General features: G+C 40.3%; 1 protein-coding gene across 1 annotated transcript in view; it reads left to right on the forward strand.

The window, feature by feature from the left end:
- Window positions 1–15,134, forward strand: part of LOC128735166 (5-hydroxytryptamine receptor-like) — a 64,051-nt gene that overhangs the window by 35,872 nt on the left and 13,045 nt on the right. Inside the window, exon 3 of the mRNA XM_053829661.1 lies at window positions 3,611–3,908. Coding sequence (XP_053685636.1) covers window positions 3,611–3,908 — 298 coding nt within the window. The remainder of the gene's footprint in view (window positions 1–3,610; window positions 3,909–15,134) is intronic.

Here is a 15,134-nt window from a genome sequence, read left to right on the forward strand (position 1 = left end):
TGAGTTAATAGCGGGGTGACATTCTGGGGTTTGGTTTAAGTGAGCAACTGTCCGTTTTCCTGGATGTATTCGGCACGTTCCTAGAATGTGTCCAGCTGTGGCCAATGTAACCCTGGACACTTTATATGTCAACAAATGAGCTACTTTTGCAATTTTGAGTACTTAAAGATGTCATATGTTGTACTTTAGCTGAATTCAGAAACTGAAGGGGGACCCTCACCCTCACTGGAAAATCGAAAAACTTGTTTGTTTTGCATTTTCAGAAGGCTTTTATCTTTAGAAATGTTGAGCCCATAGTATTTTTCGGTACGTGGTCTCGTTGAGAATTTACAGTAAAACTGTTGGATCAGGGAAAAGCAGTGCTATACAATAGTTTAAACGCGCTCTCCTCGAAATCATATGTTTTCAGCGACTGTGCGTGTATCGCAGTATCTTAGAGGATCGATTTGAGTGATTTATTTTTGATTTGTAAAAATTACTTATCTAAATAAATTCTGACGTAACCGCTTTTCGATATCTCAACTTTTTAATTTTCGCTGCATTTTTTAAAAAATCGTTGCACTTCGCAACCAGTAAGAGATAGATAGTTACTATGTACAGCAAAGTTACTTATTTTACTGTGTTCTATAACTTTTGTGGAGACATTGTACTTTTTTGGGAGCATTTAAAAAAACAAAAATTTGTATCGCCCTAATAGGTAGATTTACGGTTACCCTAATAGTGTAAAAAGTTGCGCTAGATTTTTTAAATAAACTTTTCCAAAGACACACCACCTGGAAAATTAAGCATTTTTACGCTAGAGCACATGATCGCGTTTTTTTCTGTTTGGTTCATGTCAGTAAAGTTTGCTTAAATAATTTCATCAATGTTTTTCAAATAACTTTTGACTGGTAAGGCCAATTCTATTAATATTTAGCAGATATGTTCACAGCATTAAGGCCTCCTGTTTGATACTAAAATAATTGAAATCTGATTAATTATCTGGTTAAATACGGTATAAATAATTGTAAATTTTTTTATGCTGTACACGACTGCTCATAACTTTCATAACTTTCAAATTAAACATCCAATCAAAAAACAAATCAATAGCATTCTATGAGGCTATATTACATACCAAATGAGACTAATAGCGCATAAATCGGTTTGGCCATCTCTGAGATACGTTCGACTAATTGACACCTTGAAAAAGCACATTTTTAAGCATAACTTTTGAACCGCTTGATTGTTTGCGATAAAACTCTCCACAAAAAATTTGCAGTAGCAAGAGCCTTCATTTGATACTAAAATTGTTGAAATCGGTTAAGCGATTCCGGAGAAAATCATGTCACGTAATTTTTGTCCGGCAAACGAATCGGTTCAGCCATCTCCGAGAAACAGACGACTAAAGTCAAGCGTGACATAGACACATACACACACACACACACACACACACACACACACACACACACACACACACACACACACACACACACACACACACACACACACACACACACACACACACACACACACACACTCACACACACACACACACATTGCTCAATTCGTCGTACCTTATCGATTGGTATATGTGTCAACTTCGTGTTTTTCGACCAATTTTTAAACCTTTGTTATAGTATAACAAAGGTAATAAAAAAGATTGGGTGAATTTTCCCAGTTCTTCCTGTTTTGTAGATTCATAACATTTCCCATTTAAACTAAGACATTTAATTTCGGTTAATAGTGATAACCAAAATCAATTAATTAATTTAATGAAAGATCATCAGAAGAATATTTTTTTATAATTTTTTTTATAGAGGCTTTGCATATTTTAGCATTCGCCTCTGATTTTATAAATATTAAGTAATTGTAACTTACCACACACCAGCAGCAACCAACCAAATCTCGGGGGGATTTGAACTCGAGTACTTCCTTTCGGTGTCTTAGATGCATACCATTGCTCCGTTGCTAGAATATGCGATTTACATCGATTTTACTCGATGTGCTAATTTCTCATTTACCACAGCGCCGAAACTAACTTACTCTAAAAAACAACTCACTAGCGGCGTCAGAGATGGCGCAATGCATCAGAATAGGCTTGCAACGCGGAACGCCCGGATTCAAATCCAGCAGCGGTAGGTGCTAGATAGAATTTTTTTGTATGGTCTATGTTAATCGCATGAACCAACTATTCAGAAGTTAGAAGGAGGCGGAGGTAGAAAATAGAAAAGTATAAAAATAGAACTTAAAGCGCTAATTTATAAATTTTTGACAGTTTTCTTTGAAGCTGCTTAGCGCTCTATGCAGCGAACTCAAGGCAACTTTGCTACGTAGCTACAGAAGGTTTTTATGAGATCTTACGTTACCCCGACTTAGCTTATATCTCGAGCCAATGCTTTCATGTTTCTTGTTACCTTTTTCCATCAAATAAAAGCTAGAATTTACGCTCCAAAAATAGAAAGAGGATTTCACATACCCTTACTTTTACAGGACCAATACCTAATAATGTTTAAACGAACATTGACCGAAACATTCCTCTTGATTGGCAAACAGCTGCTAAATAAAGGACATATCAAAAACCAACAGGAAATGAGATTCGGTCAACTAATTTCGAACCTTTTCGGAAGAGCTGTGACATCTACATGCACTTGTGCGGTGCTACCGAATTTCGATTGCACAATATATTGGCTTTCCTACCGACCGAGCATGCAGGTATGCCCGCAGTCAGATAGTGCACGATGCAAATCGTGTGCATTGTAGGTACCTGTACGTGTACCTGCCTCTGCATCAGCAGCAAGATGGTGTGCGATCGCTGCAATTGACACTCGGCAAACTCGTCGGATTTGCATTTATATTGAATTGAATGTACGTACGATTTTTGAACGAGTTTTCCGAGTAAAATGAGGAAGCACATGCAAATCGTCATGCGATATACTAAAGCGAAGCGAGTGAATATGTTTTTGCTTTGAATGATTTTTATCCTGTCGGGCGGCCGGTCGGTCGGTTCGATGATTAAGATCGGCGTGCACTCTTTAAACCGAAGCTTTCAGCTTCGGCTGGAAATTCGATCCGTTTCGTTCCGATTTTGGTCTCGTTAGTTGAACAGCCTTTCAATAGGGAATCTGAAAGGAAAAAAACCTGTACCTAGTTTTGAAACATTAAACATCCTCTTTTCAATGCCGAAGCTACTTGAAGCTACTAGCAGGCTTTTCTAGGATGTGCCGATGAGATAGCAACCAAAAGTACACCAACTAGCACTACCTCAGCAAAATTGGAAAGTCTGAAGGGTCCTCCAATGTGGTTCGGTGTATCGATAGCATGTGCCATCAGGACAGAATATTTATTGCTATCCTGATACTAAGAGATGGGTAACACGGAATTTTCGACTTTACTGGTTCTCTTCAGTTGGGCAAACATTCTTTGAAGTGTAGTTTACATGGTACCATGTTTATTCGTACAAAATAATATGCTGTTTTTGTGAACGGAAACGAACGGAAGGAATTTCATGCTGAAGCAAATAAACAAAATTCGCTTTCCTCTGTTTTAAGTCGACTGCAAACTATTTGAATCTAAATGCTGCCATAAACTCGTGTCTGATTGTTATCTTTGTTCACACCTTCCACCCACACAGGTACTGGGCCGTGACGGACATCGACTATGCCCACCAGCGGACGGCCCGACGGATCGGGTACATGATCATCGTCATCTGGACCCTGTCGGTGCTGGTTTCCATTGCGCCGCTGCTCGGCTGGAAGGATCCCGAGTGGGAATCCCGCGTCTACCAGGATCTGCAGTGCATCGTGTCGCAGGACGTCGGTTATCAGATATTTGCCACCGCATCTAGCTTCTACGTGCCGCTGCTGGTGATACTGTTCCTCTACTGGCGGATATTTCTAGCGGCCCGGAAAAGGATACGGCGACGGCAGCAGGTAACTATCCTCACCCCCCGCCCTCGTTTCCCCGTATCATGATCCGTCTGTTCGCATTTCCCCCCAAAACCAAGCCGAAGTGTCGCCTGCTAGCAGAGCGCGCACCACAGTCAAAGCCCGGTGTTTTTCTTCTGCTACTACTTTTTCTGCTCTACAATTTCGCTTCCGAATGTCGTGCTCATTGTCGAGTTTTATTGTACTTCTCTTCAAACTTATCCTTTCCCGTCGATGAAAGTGTAGCATTTTTTTTGCTGTCATTTAACTTTTCCCACTAAATGCATCTTTTTCCCGTTACGGCACAAAAACTAATTCCAACAATCAAGCGAGTTAAATTTCTGTTTCAGCGGAAAACTTACCACCTCGGTTTTTTTCCTATCTAATGATTATTTGTACGTAGCCGTTTTTGTGTTTTTCTTCCACGTCCACGTGCACATCGCGCGGATTGAGGAAAGAATAAACTCCGAATTGGCAACAAAGTTTTCCGCTGTGACTAGTTTTTTTCTTTTTGTTCCCCGTTTTGCTGGTTCCACCATTATCTCATTTTGAATTAAAACTTCTAACTGAATCATACTTAGTCGTGTCGTTAGCTCGTTGTTAAATTTTCTTTCTCGCATGTCCTGTTCTTTTTTTTTTTTTTTTTTGTTTTCAGATATCATAATTGTCATTGTACAAATGGTTTTAACTAACTTAGCAATAATGTTTCTTTTATCTTACACAGTTCTTTGTAGTTGTTATCGGCGTTCAACCGTTTCGAAACTATATCTTTCTCATCTACTTTTTTATCATTTCGTACAAAAACAGGGCAAAACAATTGTGCAATTGATACCAAAACCTTTAGTAAGTATTTTCGTTGAATATTCACGTGATCCTCCTTACGGTTCCGGTTTTCGTTTCCTCTGCCATTTCCTTAACATTTGTGTTTATTCCTCCTCCGCCCGGCAGCAGCAGCCCCCTCACACTCATACGTGTCTTTTGTCAATGCAAAGTAGCTCTTTGCATTTGTCAGAAACCAAACAGTAATCACTGTATGTTTGTGTGTACGTAAGTGGTGCTGGAAATCACAGTAATGGACGTGAACTGCTTTTAGTTTGTGGAACTCACAGAAGTTGATTGTAATACACAGCAGCACCCATCAGTCACACTAAAAACAAGTTCTAGTTCGAATGTTGGTTGGTAGAAAAGTAGGGTTTAAATCACCCGACACCGTAGTGACACTTGACCACACGACCCACACTGCACCACTGTAGTAGGTAAATATTTCACCCAAAAATAATCTGTTTCCCAACATTTTGAGGAATTTCAATGCATAGTTTGAGTAAAACTCAAACAAATTACTACGTACGAGATTGGTTTCATCTATCACAGCGGGAAGTTAAAATTTGTTACATTGCTGACTGACGTACGTGCCGAAATTTGAAACAAATCCAGGCAAATCAGCTGTTGGCGTTAAACGTGGTACTGCCGGAAGCGCACAGAAATGTGCGAGCTCCAGAAGTTCTGGAAATTATCATTTCCAGCTAAACATACACATTTGCACCGAGAGCCGCTGCCTGTTCATCATCCGCTGCTAACGAGTAAGCATTGTGTGACTTCCGTGCGGAATAAGTGATGACCCTTCCAGCAAAGTGTAGTAGGTATTTTGCGCCAGGATCTGCCACAGTCTGTAACTTTTTCCGACCCAACCCGACCCTCCTGCGCCACGTCAGCGACGGGATTTAACACAAACCAAACTGCATTGTGAGAACAATGGAATTAGAAAACTTTCCAAAGTACTGTCCATAGGGGATTGCCAGGAGCTTAATCGGATAGTTCTTCCACAGTTTACACTACCACTGTGGGGTACGTTCTACATTGGAGCATTTGCCTTTTTTCTTTTTTAAAGTTATGTACATTAGGATCTGTCGTAAATATTTCCTTTATTTGCACAGCTAATCGCATCGAAACTAAAGACGAAACTATCTACTAACCTAGGTCTTTAGCTTATCCTTAACATCCCTAACTCAAAGAAGGCAAGATTGCCCTCATTAAAAACAATTTGTTCCATCAAACAGTGCTTTCTCCGTTCATTTTGAACTCCCTTACCTTTTGGGCAAACGCCATTCATCCGATACGGAACAGCTTCAATAAAGCGCTCATTTATCATGCTCTTCTATCTTGCAGCACCGAAGCTTTCAGAAGAAGAAAAAAAAACCTTTACTTAAATTGCGTCCATATCGTACCTTCTATATCATTCCCAACAGAAGGGAAGAACACAATCTCGGGAAGAAAATTAAACCGATTGACTCGAACGAAAGCGGGTCATCATCGCAAACTGTTTTCCATCCATGTAAAACGATATAGACGACTTCGAGGATGTCGACCGACGAAAGAATGAAAGGGTGCACTCTGTTGTAAGTCGGCCACCCGACCGATAGGGCGACAGGACGAGAAAACAAGAACTCGTATTATACGAATCGTATATAATGCCTTTCAGCTTGCTTCGGTTGAGAAGAAATTATAATCCCGGTTCATTCTAAGAACATTTTCAACACTGACTGGTAAAAGCGAAAGATAATAGAACGAAAGAAAAAAATGGAGAAACTTTGCACCCAGTGAAAGAATGAAAAATTATATAATTTCAACCTACTTTCAACTCTCAGAGGACGCCACCGCCAATCCCTAAGTGGCGAGACTTTGCCGCTTTTACTAGATAAATATTCAATAATCCGTAGTGATTTTTGATATTATACTAATAACTTAAAACGGTGCTTTCGTATTACTTTCTTTTTATACCGTGTTTGGAATGTCCGATTTTCAATTCAATTTAATGAAAACATGTTTAGCTCTATAAACTTAACGTACACAAGGGACCTACGTCGTCTATTTTTACAATGCTGAGTTACTGTGTACATAACCCTGAAACAAAACAATTTGATTGCCAAATGTTTCAAAACTAAAATAAACTTCAAAAGGAAAAACATTCATTAATGATGAAAACCTCGGCATTTCGCATGGTTTGTTTTACTAACAAGGATCGACAGGAAAACTCGGCAGTTATGCTTGAAAAGAGAGGTTTCTTTCCTTTAATTAGGTATAGCCTGGGAGTCCGAGAAAAAAATCTGAACAAAATGACTTTTTTCGTCGAATTTTTGTCCTGGCAGTTTCAAGACAAATTTTAGTTTCTGAAAGGGATAAGCACTGGCGCACTGACACGGCACCTAGAAAAAAAATCCTGATTGTCTGTGAGCAAAGTTTCCAAACGATGAAACACATGATGAAATGAGGCTATTTTGTGCCAAAAAGTACCCCAGTTAATTTCACATCAACAGGCTCGAGCGGAAACATGTAAGTCCCCCCGGACACGCGCAGCATCCCTCAGCTTTTACTTCCAAAATGTTGGAGGTTTGCCCGAGTAATTTAAGTTTTATTATACTTTTAAGATGGTTTTCAATACCAACAATCGCTTAACTTTAACCTCTTTTAAAGAAAGGTTACACAGACTAACAGGCGTAACACTTCGAACAAATTTTATAACAAAACATCGTTTCAATGACACCCCTAAAAAAATACCAGCATCACCTGGTGCAGTCCTCGCGCTACGCAAAGCAGCTTGCTATAAATTTAGCAATGCTATAAATTTACTTGGATATTATCTGACAACAGCGCCAGCGCAAGCGAGCGGCGTTCTCGCGCAGCGACTGTTGTTTGAGTCTTGGCTTAAGTGAACATTTGAAATGATCATTTTTATTAGTGAAGGAATGCAGCTTCAGTGTTACGTCTGTTAGTCTGTGGTTATAAGCTCAAGTCGCTATAATCTAACGAAGCTGTTTGCTTTGTTCGAGAAAGCTATAAAGAATAAAGCTTGTTAAGATAAAAAACTAAATCAGCCTGCCAGCTTTGTTTTCTTGAAAATATACAGGGTATTAGGTAGCTCGGTGCAAATATTTCAGGGAGGATAGAGGACCATAGTAGAAGAAAAAATCCTTCTACGCATATGGTCATACCTTAATCGTTACAGAGTAATTAAACATTTTTAGTTTTCGGTTCTGTTTGCCTTAAATTAGCTCTAGTACAAAAACTACGCTAGCTAGCTCAATTCTGTTACTTTCATTCGAAAGTTGCGAAAATTTTGTATTGAAAACTACTGCCCATGAAAACCTTCCGGCTTTAACTTTTCACGCATAGCACACTAGATCACCGCGTGCGACGGACACGGTCAGATGCATATAAAAAATAACTACAGCAACAACCATGGTCCTGCCGGCCAGTCGTTACTACACAATTAGTGAAGCCATAGCGAAGGTGAATGGCCGCGAGTTCTACCGGAGAATTCATTTTAATACTGCAATAATTTTGATACGTTGTCATAAACGTCCTAGAGAGATTCGATAAGTCTAATTCGTTGTTGTTTTTCATACGCATCATGCCGTGTCTGTCGCACGCGGTGATCTAGTGTGCTATGCGTGATATTGTGAGTTTCATTGAAAGTTATTCACCGCGCAACTCAAAATGAAATGCTCTTTCATAGTTGCCGGATCGCTTACACGAAAAACATAAAGTTTTAGTTGCTTTTGGTTACACAGTTATGTGAACAACACGTTTGTTTACAACATACCGGCAGCAGTTCTAGTGCGGTGTTTCCTTTAGACCGCGTTTAACTTTGGGCAAAGCTCCCAATATATGAACTCGTGCCATTTTCATATATAGCAATTCAACACCCAAAACGATACGATTAAAATTAAATTTCAACGAAACTAAATGAGATAGGTCTTTCACGTCAAAGAACGAATTATAGAACGGTACCAGCGCTTTAAATTGGAAGATAAAACCAATCAACTTTATCTCGATTTTTAGGAAAAATTTATGAAAACGCCTTGATAAACACTTATTTCAAGGTTTCTTGTTTCTAAAAAACTACTAAACAAAATTTTCTCAGCTTTTGAATGAAAGCAACAGAACTGAGCTAGTTAGCAAACATTTTGTACTAGAGCTAATACCGTGGACCCCCCCTTCGTTTTATCGTTTTCAATCTGAAACCTTTTTATTTGAACCTCGTTGGTTTGCATGACGTGCAAATTAAAAATGGTTCAAATGTCATGATCAACATAGCATCGTTTGCTTATGAAGGGGGGATTCTTAGGGATGCCAGATGTTCAAATTAAAAACTAACCCCGTTAGTTTGCATGAGCAATCGTTCAAATTAACAGGGGTGCACTGTAAACGACAAATCGCACTGAAAACTAAAAATCTTTAATAACTCTGTAATGATTGAGATTTGACCATATGCGTAGAAGGACTATTATCGTCAAATGTGGTCCTCTTTCGCCCCTAAAATATTTGCACCAAGCTACCTAACACCGTGTATTTTGCTTGTAAAGTTTGTTAGATCCTCTGCCATGTACATATATTGCAAAACAACATTTGTACCATCTGTAGGATTTTAAACTGAACACTCGAAGTAACACTCGAGAGCTGCCATGTAGCGACACATGCTTTTTCAAAAATGAGCGTCTTTGCATGGACGATGGAATTAACGCAAGAGTCCTGTCTGATTATCTGTGGGCAAAGTTTGAAATGAGGCTATTTTATGCTTAAAAGTAGCTCAGTTTATTACGCTTCACCAGGCACGAATGAAAACAAATATCCAACTCCCCCTCAGCATTCACTCCTAAAATGTCAAAAGATTACCGCCATCCGGGGTGAGATTGTGCCAAAAACCAAAAATGTTTATTTGTGAAAATTTATTATATCTATAGAAACTGGTGACCTAAATTCAAAATGATGATGAACATAACATATTTATTCATAACTTAGAATGGAACACAGATAATATTAGCAAACTATTTAGCCTAAACAGGGTTTCAAAGTTCGCGATCAAAAATACGCGGAAATAACGATTGTAAAAAATGTCCCGCATAAACCAACCTAAACAAGAAATCGCATCATCTTGTTATCTTGAAGGTATATAAACTAATCATTTACAATGTATTGAAAGGTTATTACGCGTTGGATAAGTTTTGATTACGAAAATAATATTTTTCGAAACTTTGTACTTTTCGAGCTTCACGGGGATGAGATTGTGCCAAGCCATAATGATCGATCCAAATTGTGGATTTCACATACACAACAAAAATACGTCAGTATACACCAGCACACTCACATTCTTTACTATTGAGCACAATATTTTGACAGATTAGATTGCATCATCCATTTTGGAGCAAACAGCCATAGGTCTGCTAAATAATTTAAACTAATTTTTACTTTTTCTCTGGAAATTTCAGATACTTTGAATAAACACTCTAATATAAGACGAATATATTATACCGTGTATAAACTATTTTTTTGAAACGATGGTTCTACAATTGATGAAGGGACGGTAGGGGAAAGAAATGGAAAATTTTTTGGTGAAGGAGGAGGGGGAAGAGCGGAAAGGAAAGGGGAGGGGGGTATTGGTAGCTATACTTGACAACAAGCGGTCTCCTTTTGTCCAGCGCCTCTATGGTTCAAAGGTACAAGTACCAGCGAACCACATGCCCTGGAGGGTGTTGTGAGTTCGAATCCGGTTGTAATCTCAGATTACAGCTTGATTCGACTCATGCACCTTCCAGCATTGGACAAAAGGTAGGAGTCAAAATGACTACTTGTCAAGCATAGCTACCCCCCCCCCCCTTTCCTTTCCGCTCTTCCCCCTCCTCCTTCACCAAAAAATTTTCCATTTCTTTCCCCTACCGCCCCTTCATCAATTGTAGAACCATCGTTTCAAAAAAATATTAATATATGTATGACCTCATTCCAAGGTCAAGACTAAAAACTTGAGATTAGTGTATAAACTGCCAGTTTTAAGGAGGGGGAGGAGGGTGGGGAAGGCTATATGTTCTGCGGCCGCGGGTTTTCGAACGAAGTAATGGATACTTTTGTTAAATGATCAAATAGGTATGCCCCCTTAGGATACACCCCTACATATATCTCCCCCTTGTTAACCCTAGAAACGCTACTGGCTATATAAAGGCTGTCAATTGACTACGAACTCATTTTTAGTTATTTCAGACCTCTACGGGTTATTTTCGTTCATACCTTTTGTATGATGCGTTGTTTTTGGCCGACCCCCTGCCCCTAATAGTCCACTTAGTTCATGGACGGCCCCATCTGAACTACTTTATACTGATATTTATGTGTATTGTTTATAAACATGCTAATGTTCATTGTTTAGGGTTTTAGCCTAACTTTATGTGTTTGGCACAATGTCACCCCCTTGAACAGGTGAGATTGTGCCAAAGTTCATGCACTTCCAGTAAAATTAGGTTTCATTGTAACTAAACCATCTCTACGGTAGTTGTTAATTGAACAATTTAGTATATATTGACAGGTTTGAAATCAACTTAGTTCCTAAATTGTGTGTATACTGAGCTAAAGAACAAAAATATGTGCTTTTTTGGCACAATCTCGCCCCGGATGACGGTAACCAACTTTCTACAAAATGGCGAGGTATTTTTCCATGCCTGCAATGTGCAATGGTGGTGCTGGCAACCTGTTTACTGACAAAACGGCAATTGCACCCAGGTGGAAGGGGCACTTCCAGACCGTGTTAAAAAGAGAGATAAACATGGAGATCAGTAGGAACAGAATAAGAATTGCGAGCGCTGGTCAAGCTGTGCAACCACCAACGCAAGAGGAGGTGAAGGTCAGCTCATTGATGCAAAACGGTATGGCTGGTGGGTATCTCGGGTGAACTACTAAAAGCAGGGAGCGAGCGGCTGTGTGAAGAAATTCACCGGATCATCGTCAGGATCTGGGTGAAGAACAAATGCCGGAGGAGTGGTTGGATGGCCTCATTTGCCCTGCGTCAGTTACTAGACTAGTTACGGCAGTATAAGTGGCAGACTTATTATCTGTTTCCGGACTTTAAGGCGGCGTACGATTCAGTCAACAAAGTGAGCTGTGGCAGATATTGCTAGGAAATGGTTTTTCGACGAAACCAATTACTATTATCATCATGAAATCTCACATGCTTCTTGGTTTCACGGATGACGTTAGGCCTTTTATACGGCAAGATTGGCGGCGAGAAGCAACTAGATTGGGACTTACCAATAACACCGCTAAAACGAAGTACATAGTTCCAGGCAGGGAACGTGGGAGTTCAAGTGGTGTTGGTGCCGAGGTGGAACTGGATGCGGAACGATATGAAGTTGTTAGGGAATTCATATATCTTGTCCAAGTAGCACAATTCTACCACATTTAGTTGAAATAATGTATTTACGACTTGTTTTAGTCATATATCAATCGCTTCAACTACACTACTGTGCTCTAGAGTGGTGCGTTCGTGACATGTGCACACAAAACTGTTGCTCTACAGAACACTAATCCTTCCGGTAGCCCTTTACGGAGATGACTCGTGGACGCTAAAGGAAGCTGATTGACGCTACTTTGGGTTTTTAAGTGTAAAATTCTGTGATCAATACTTAGTGGCAATATAGAAAATGGAATGTGGTGCAGACGCAGCTGTATCAAGTATCCAGGCCGGCAAGCTGCGGTGGGCTGGGTACGTGGCCAGAATGCCCGACGAAATAATACCGTAGATTTTTATCAGCAGAGAACCAGGAAGAGGCCGTAGACTTCGGGTTAGACCCCGCACTCGATGAATGTGCGCTTTCGAGGACGATGCACGTTCAGTTGGTGTTCAAATGGAATTGAGAACATTTGGCATTTGTATTTGCTGCTTCCGAAGCAACCTAGTCTCAGCTTCAGAACTATCTTGTTAAACCACACAGTCTCGTACAACTCTCACTGATAGATTCGCTGTCACCGGAGTTGATTTGTGGCGCGATCTACCTAGAGCCCGTACATCGTAAAGCAACATTACAGAAACCTACTTCGCCAGTTTCGTGTGATTTAGCTCAAAGACCGTTCACCTCGTATTATCAGAAGATCCACCAATAAGCATTAGGAGATCTCACTATTGTCACTTTCTTAGGCATTTTGCGACGCTTCGTATCTCGTCGAGTTAACGGCCTTCCAGAGTATCAGCAACCGTCGTCGAGAGCTATATAACTAGTTGAATGATTAGTTGGCAGAGATAAAAAAACAATAAAACTTCCCGGCATTACATCGTGTGGAAGTTCATCCCATCGCGTACGCCTAACTTCGGTGGCCTCTGGAAAGCTGCCGTGAAGTCTGCAAAGATGTCACTCATTCGGTTTCTGTGTCAACGACAACTTAAATTCGAGGACATGACAACGATTCTCACCCCGGTCGAAGCGGTCACAAACCGTCGCTCACTTACTCCATTATCAGATGTCCACGCATATCGACCGCAGCACTGCCAACAAACGCAGCAGTTCGTTCAGCAACATTGGTTAGAGGAAGTGAAGACGAGAATATATTTAACAACTTCACGACCAGAACCAGGTATTTCAAGCAACACATCTAAAATGCTAATAAAAATATCAACTTGCTATGCACATCTAAATTTTATTAAAACTGTGGAATTCCGATACAGAGAGTTCACAATGAAGACAGTTTATGCAAATGCAATCAAATAACCACAAATAATCTGCACAACAGGAAGATTAAGTCATCAGTTGCTCAGAGTGAACTTTCAACCTATGCATGATGCAGTCCACTTCTTCCAACTCGGTTGTGCATATCTGGTTCAATTCAACCAAGTGAAAACTTATAAAACCCATATCCAGTATGTACTCCTGCAGCTCTCTGTCTCTCTCTCTCTCTCTAAATCGGTACGAATCATACCAATAAGCCGCCTTTCGCCTACACACTATTACAAAGGCGGATATTTCATTCAAAATGAATTCCGAATGCATCAATTTCATGCTTTGTCGCCTCGATTGCCTAATCCTCTTACGAACAAACAACGGTTTGCAAGCGAGCGAAATTGAAACTGGCCAGTAGCAGGCAAACGGCTCTTCGCCAACCAGCCAGCTAGCCAGTCAGCCTACGAACCGACCAACAAACCAACTAACTACCTAGTAAACGTTAGAATATCCATGCTCCTCCGTGGTTTCATCCTTGCATTTCCCTTCATCGAACTGGAATGCAGGAAACAATGTCCGTGCACTGGCTGTTGTTAGCACCGACTGCATGCTATCTGCAGATCGGTATCTTCTCTGCTTTCAATTAGCAATTAGTTGAGGTTTGACTTTCAATTTTCGATCTAAATGGAATATAACGTTCGTACGATGGTTTAATGGTGCGCACTTGTACGTGTGATGGTTGACCCTTGTGAGCTGGAAAGTCGAAAGGTCACTCCATTTGCAACTGTTGAAACGTATGTTTCTTCGCTCCAGGATAGGAGGAGCACACAGCTAGAATGCGACAAACAGAATTAATTGGAGTTATTACTTTGTTCGTATTATTCTGCTAGCTAGCAGTTCGCGTTAGTGCGATAAACCGACGATTATGCTATTGGATGACGACAACTTCAATTAAAATAAACGGCACCGTAAATATCCTTCGCTTCAGTTCGCAATTAACGATAGTTTGTCTAATGGCAAACGGTGTTAAACGCTGTGACACACTTCCTCGGTCATGAATTTCCATTAACCCAGAAAGAGCTTATTTCTGCGTTTGTGCCATTACGTGTTATATCAATTCTCCAACCACACCTTCGATTTAGATTAATGCCTTCTGTCTTGCAATCGAAAGTGAACTCCAATAATGGAGGATGGTGCTTTGCCGTTGTCTGCTATAGTTGAATAGAAATTTTCCGACTCACTAGACTGGAGGATTCATTTCCGCAGCAGCAGCGCTGTTCCTATACCTTCCATAGATAGATCCTAGACACGTTTAGTACATGATGATACACTTACTCATTTACGCTGACACGCAAGTGCTCAACCTGGAGGAAGACGATAAATCAACACTGGGCAGGGTGTCAAAACAAATATGCGTCAAGGTGGGAAGGACAGACAAGCTTGATTGATGAAGCTGCACCGAGAGAGGATCCTGACCTGACGGTGAGTGTCAGTTGCAACAACCGCCGGTACTTAGTCTTGCACTAACCAGCAGCCCAGCCAGCAATCAACAAACAAATACATACCTATGTAGTATGTACGTACCTAGTAAACTAGCAAACACAGAGATTGCGATTTGTGGGAAGTGTCACACTCACGTGCGATTGAAAGTAATTGAATTTACTGTGACGAGCTAATAATGGAAATGTGTTTGCTGATCAATTCTCGAAGTCGATTGTGTTTCTGTTTCAAGTTGTTTTCTGTTTCGAGATGTTAATTT

Source organism: Sabethes cyaneus, chromosome 2, assembly GCF_943734655.1.
Source record: "Sabethes cyaneus chromosome 2, idSabCyanKW18_F2, whole genome shotgun sequence".
In the NCBI taxonomy this organism is placed as follows: domain Eukaryota; kingdom Metazoa; phylum Arthropoda; class Insecta; order Diptera; family Culicidae; genus Sabethes; species Sabethes cyaneus.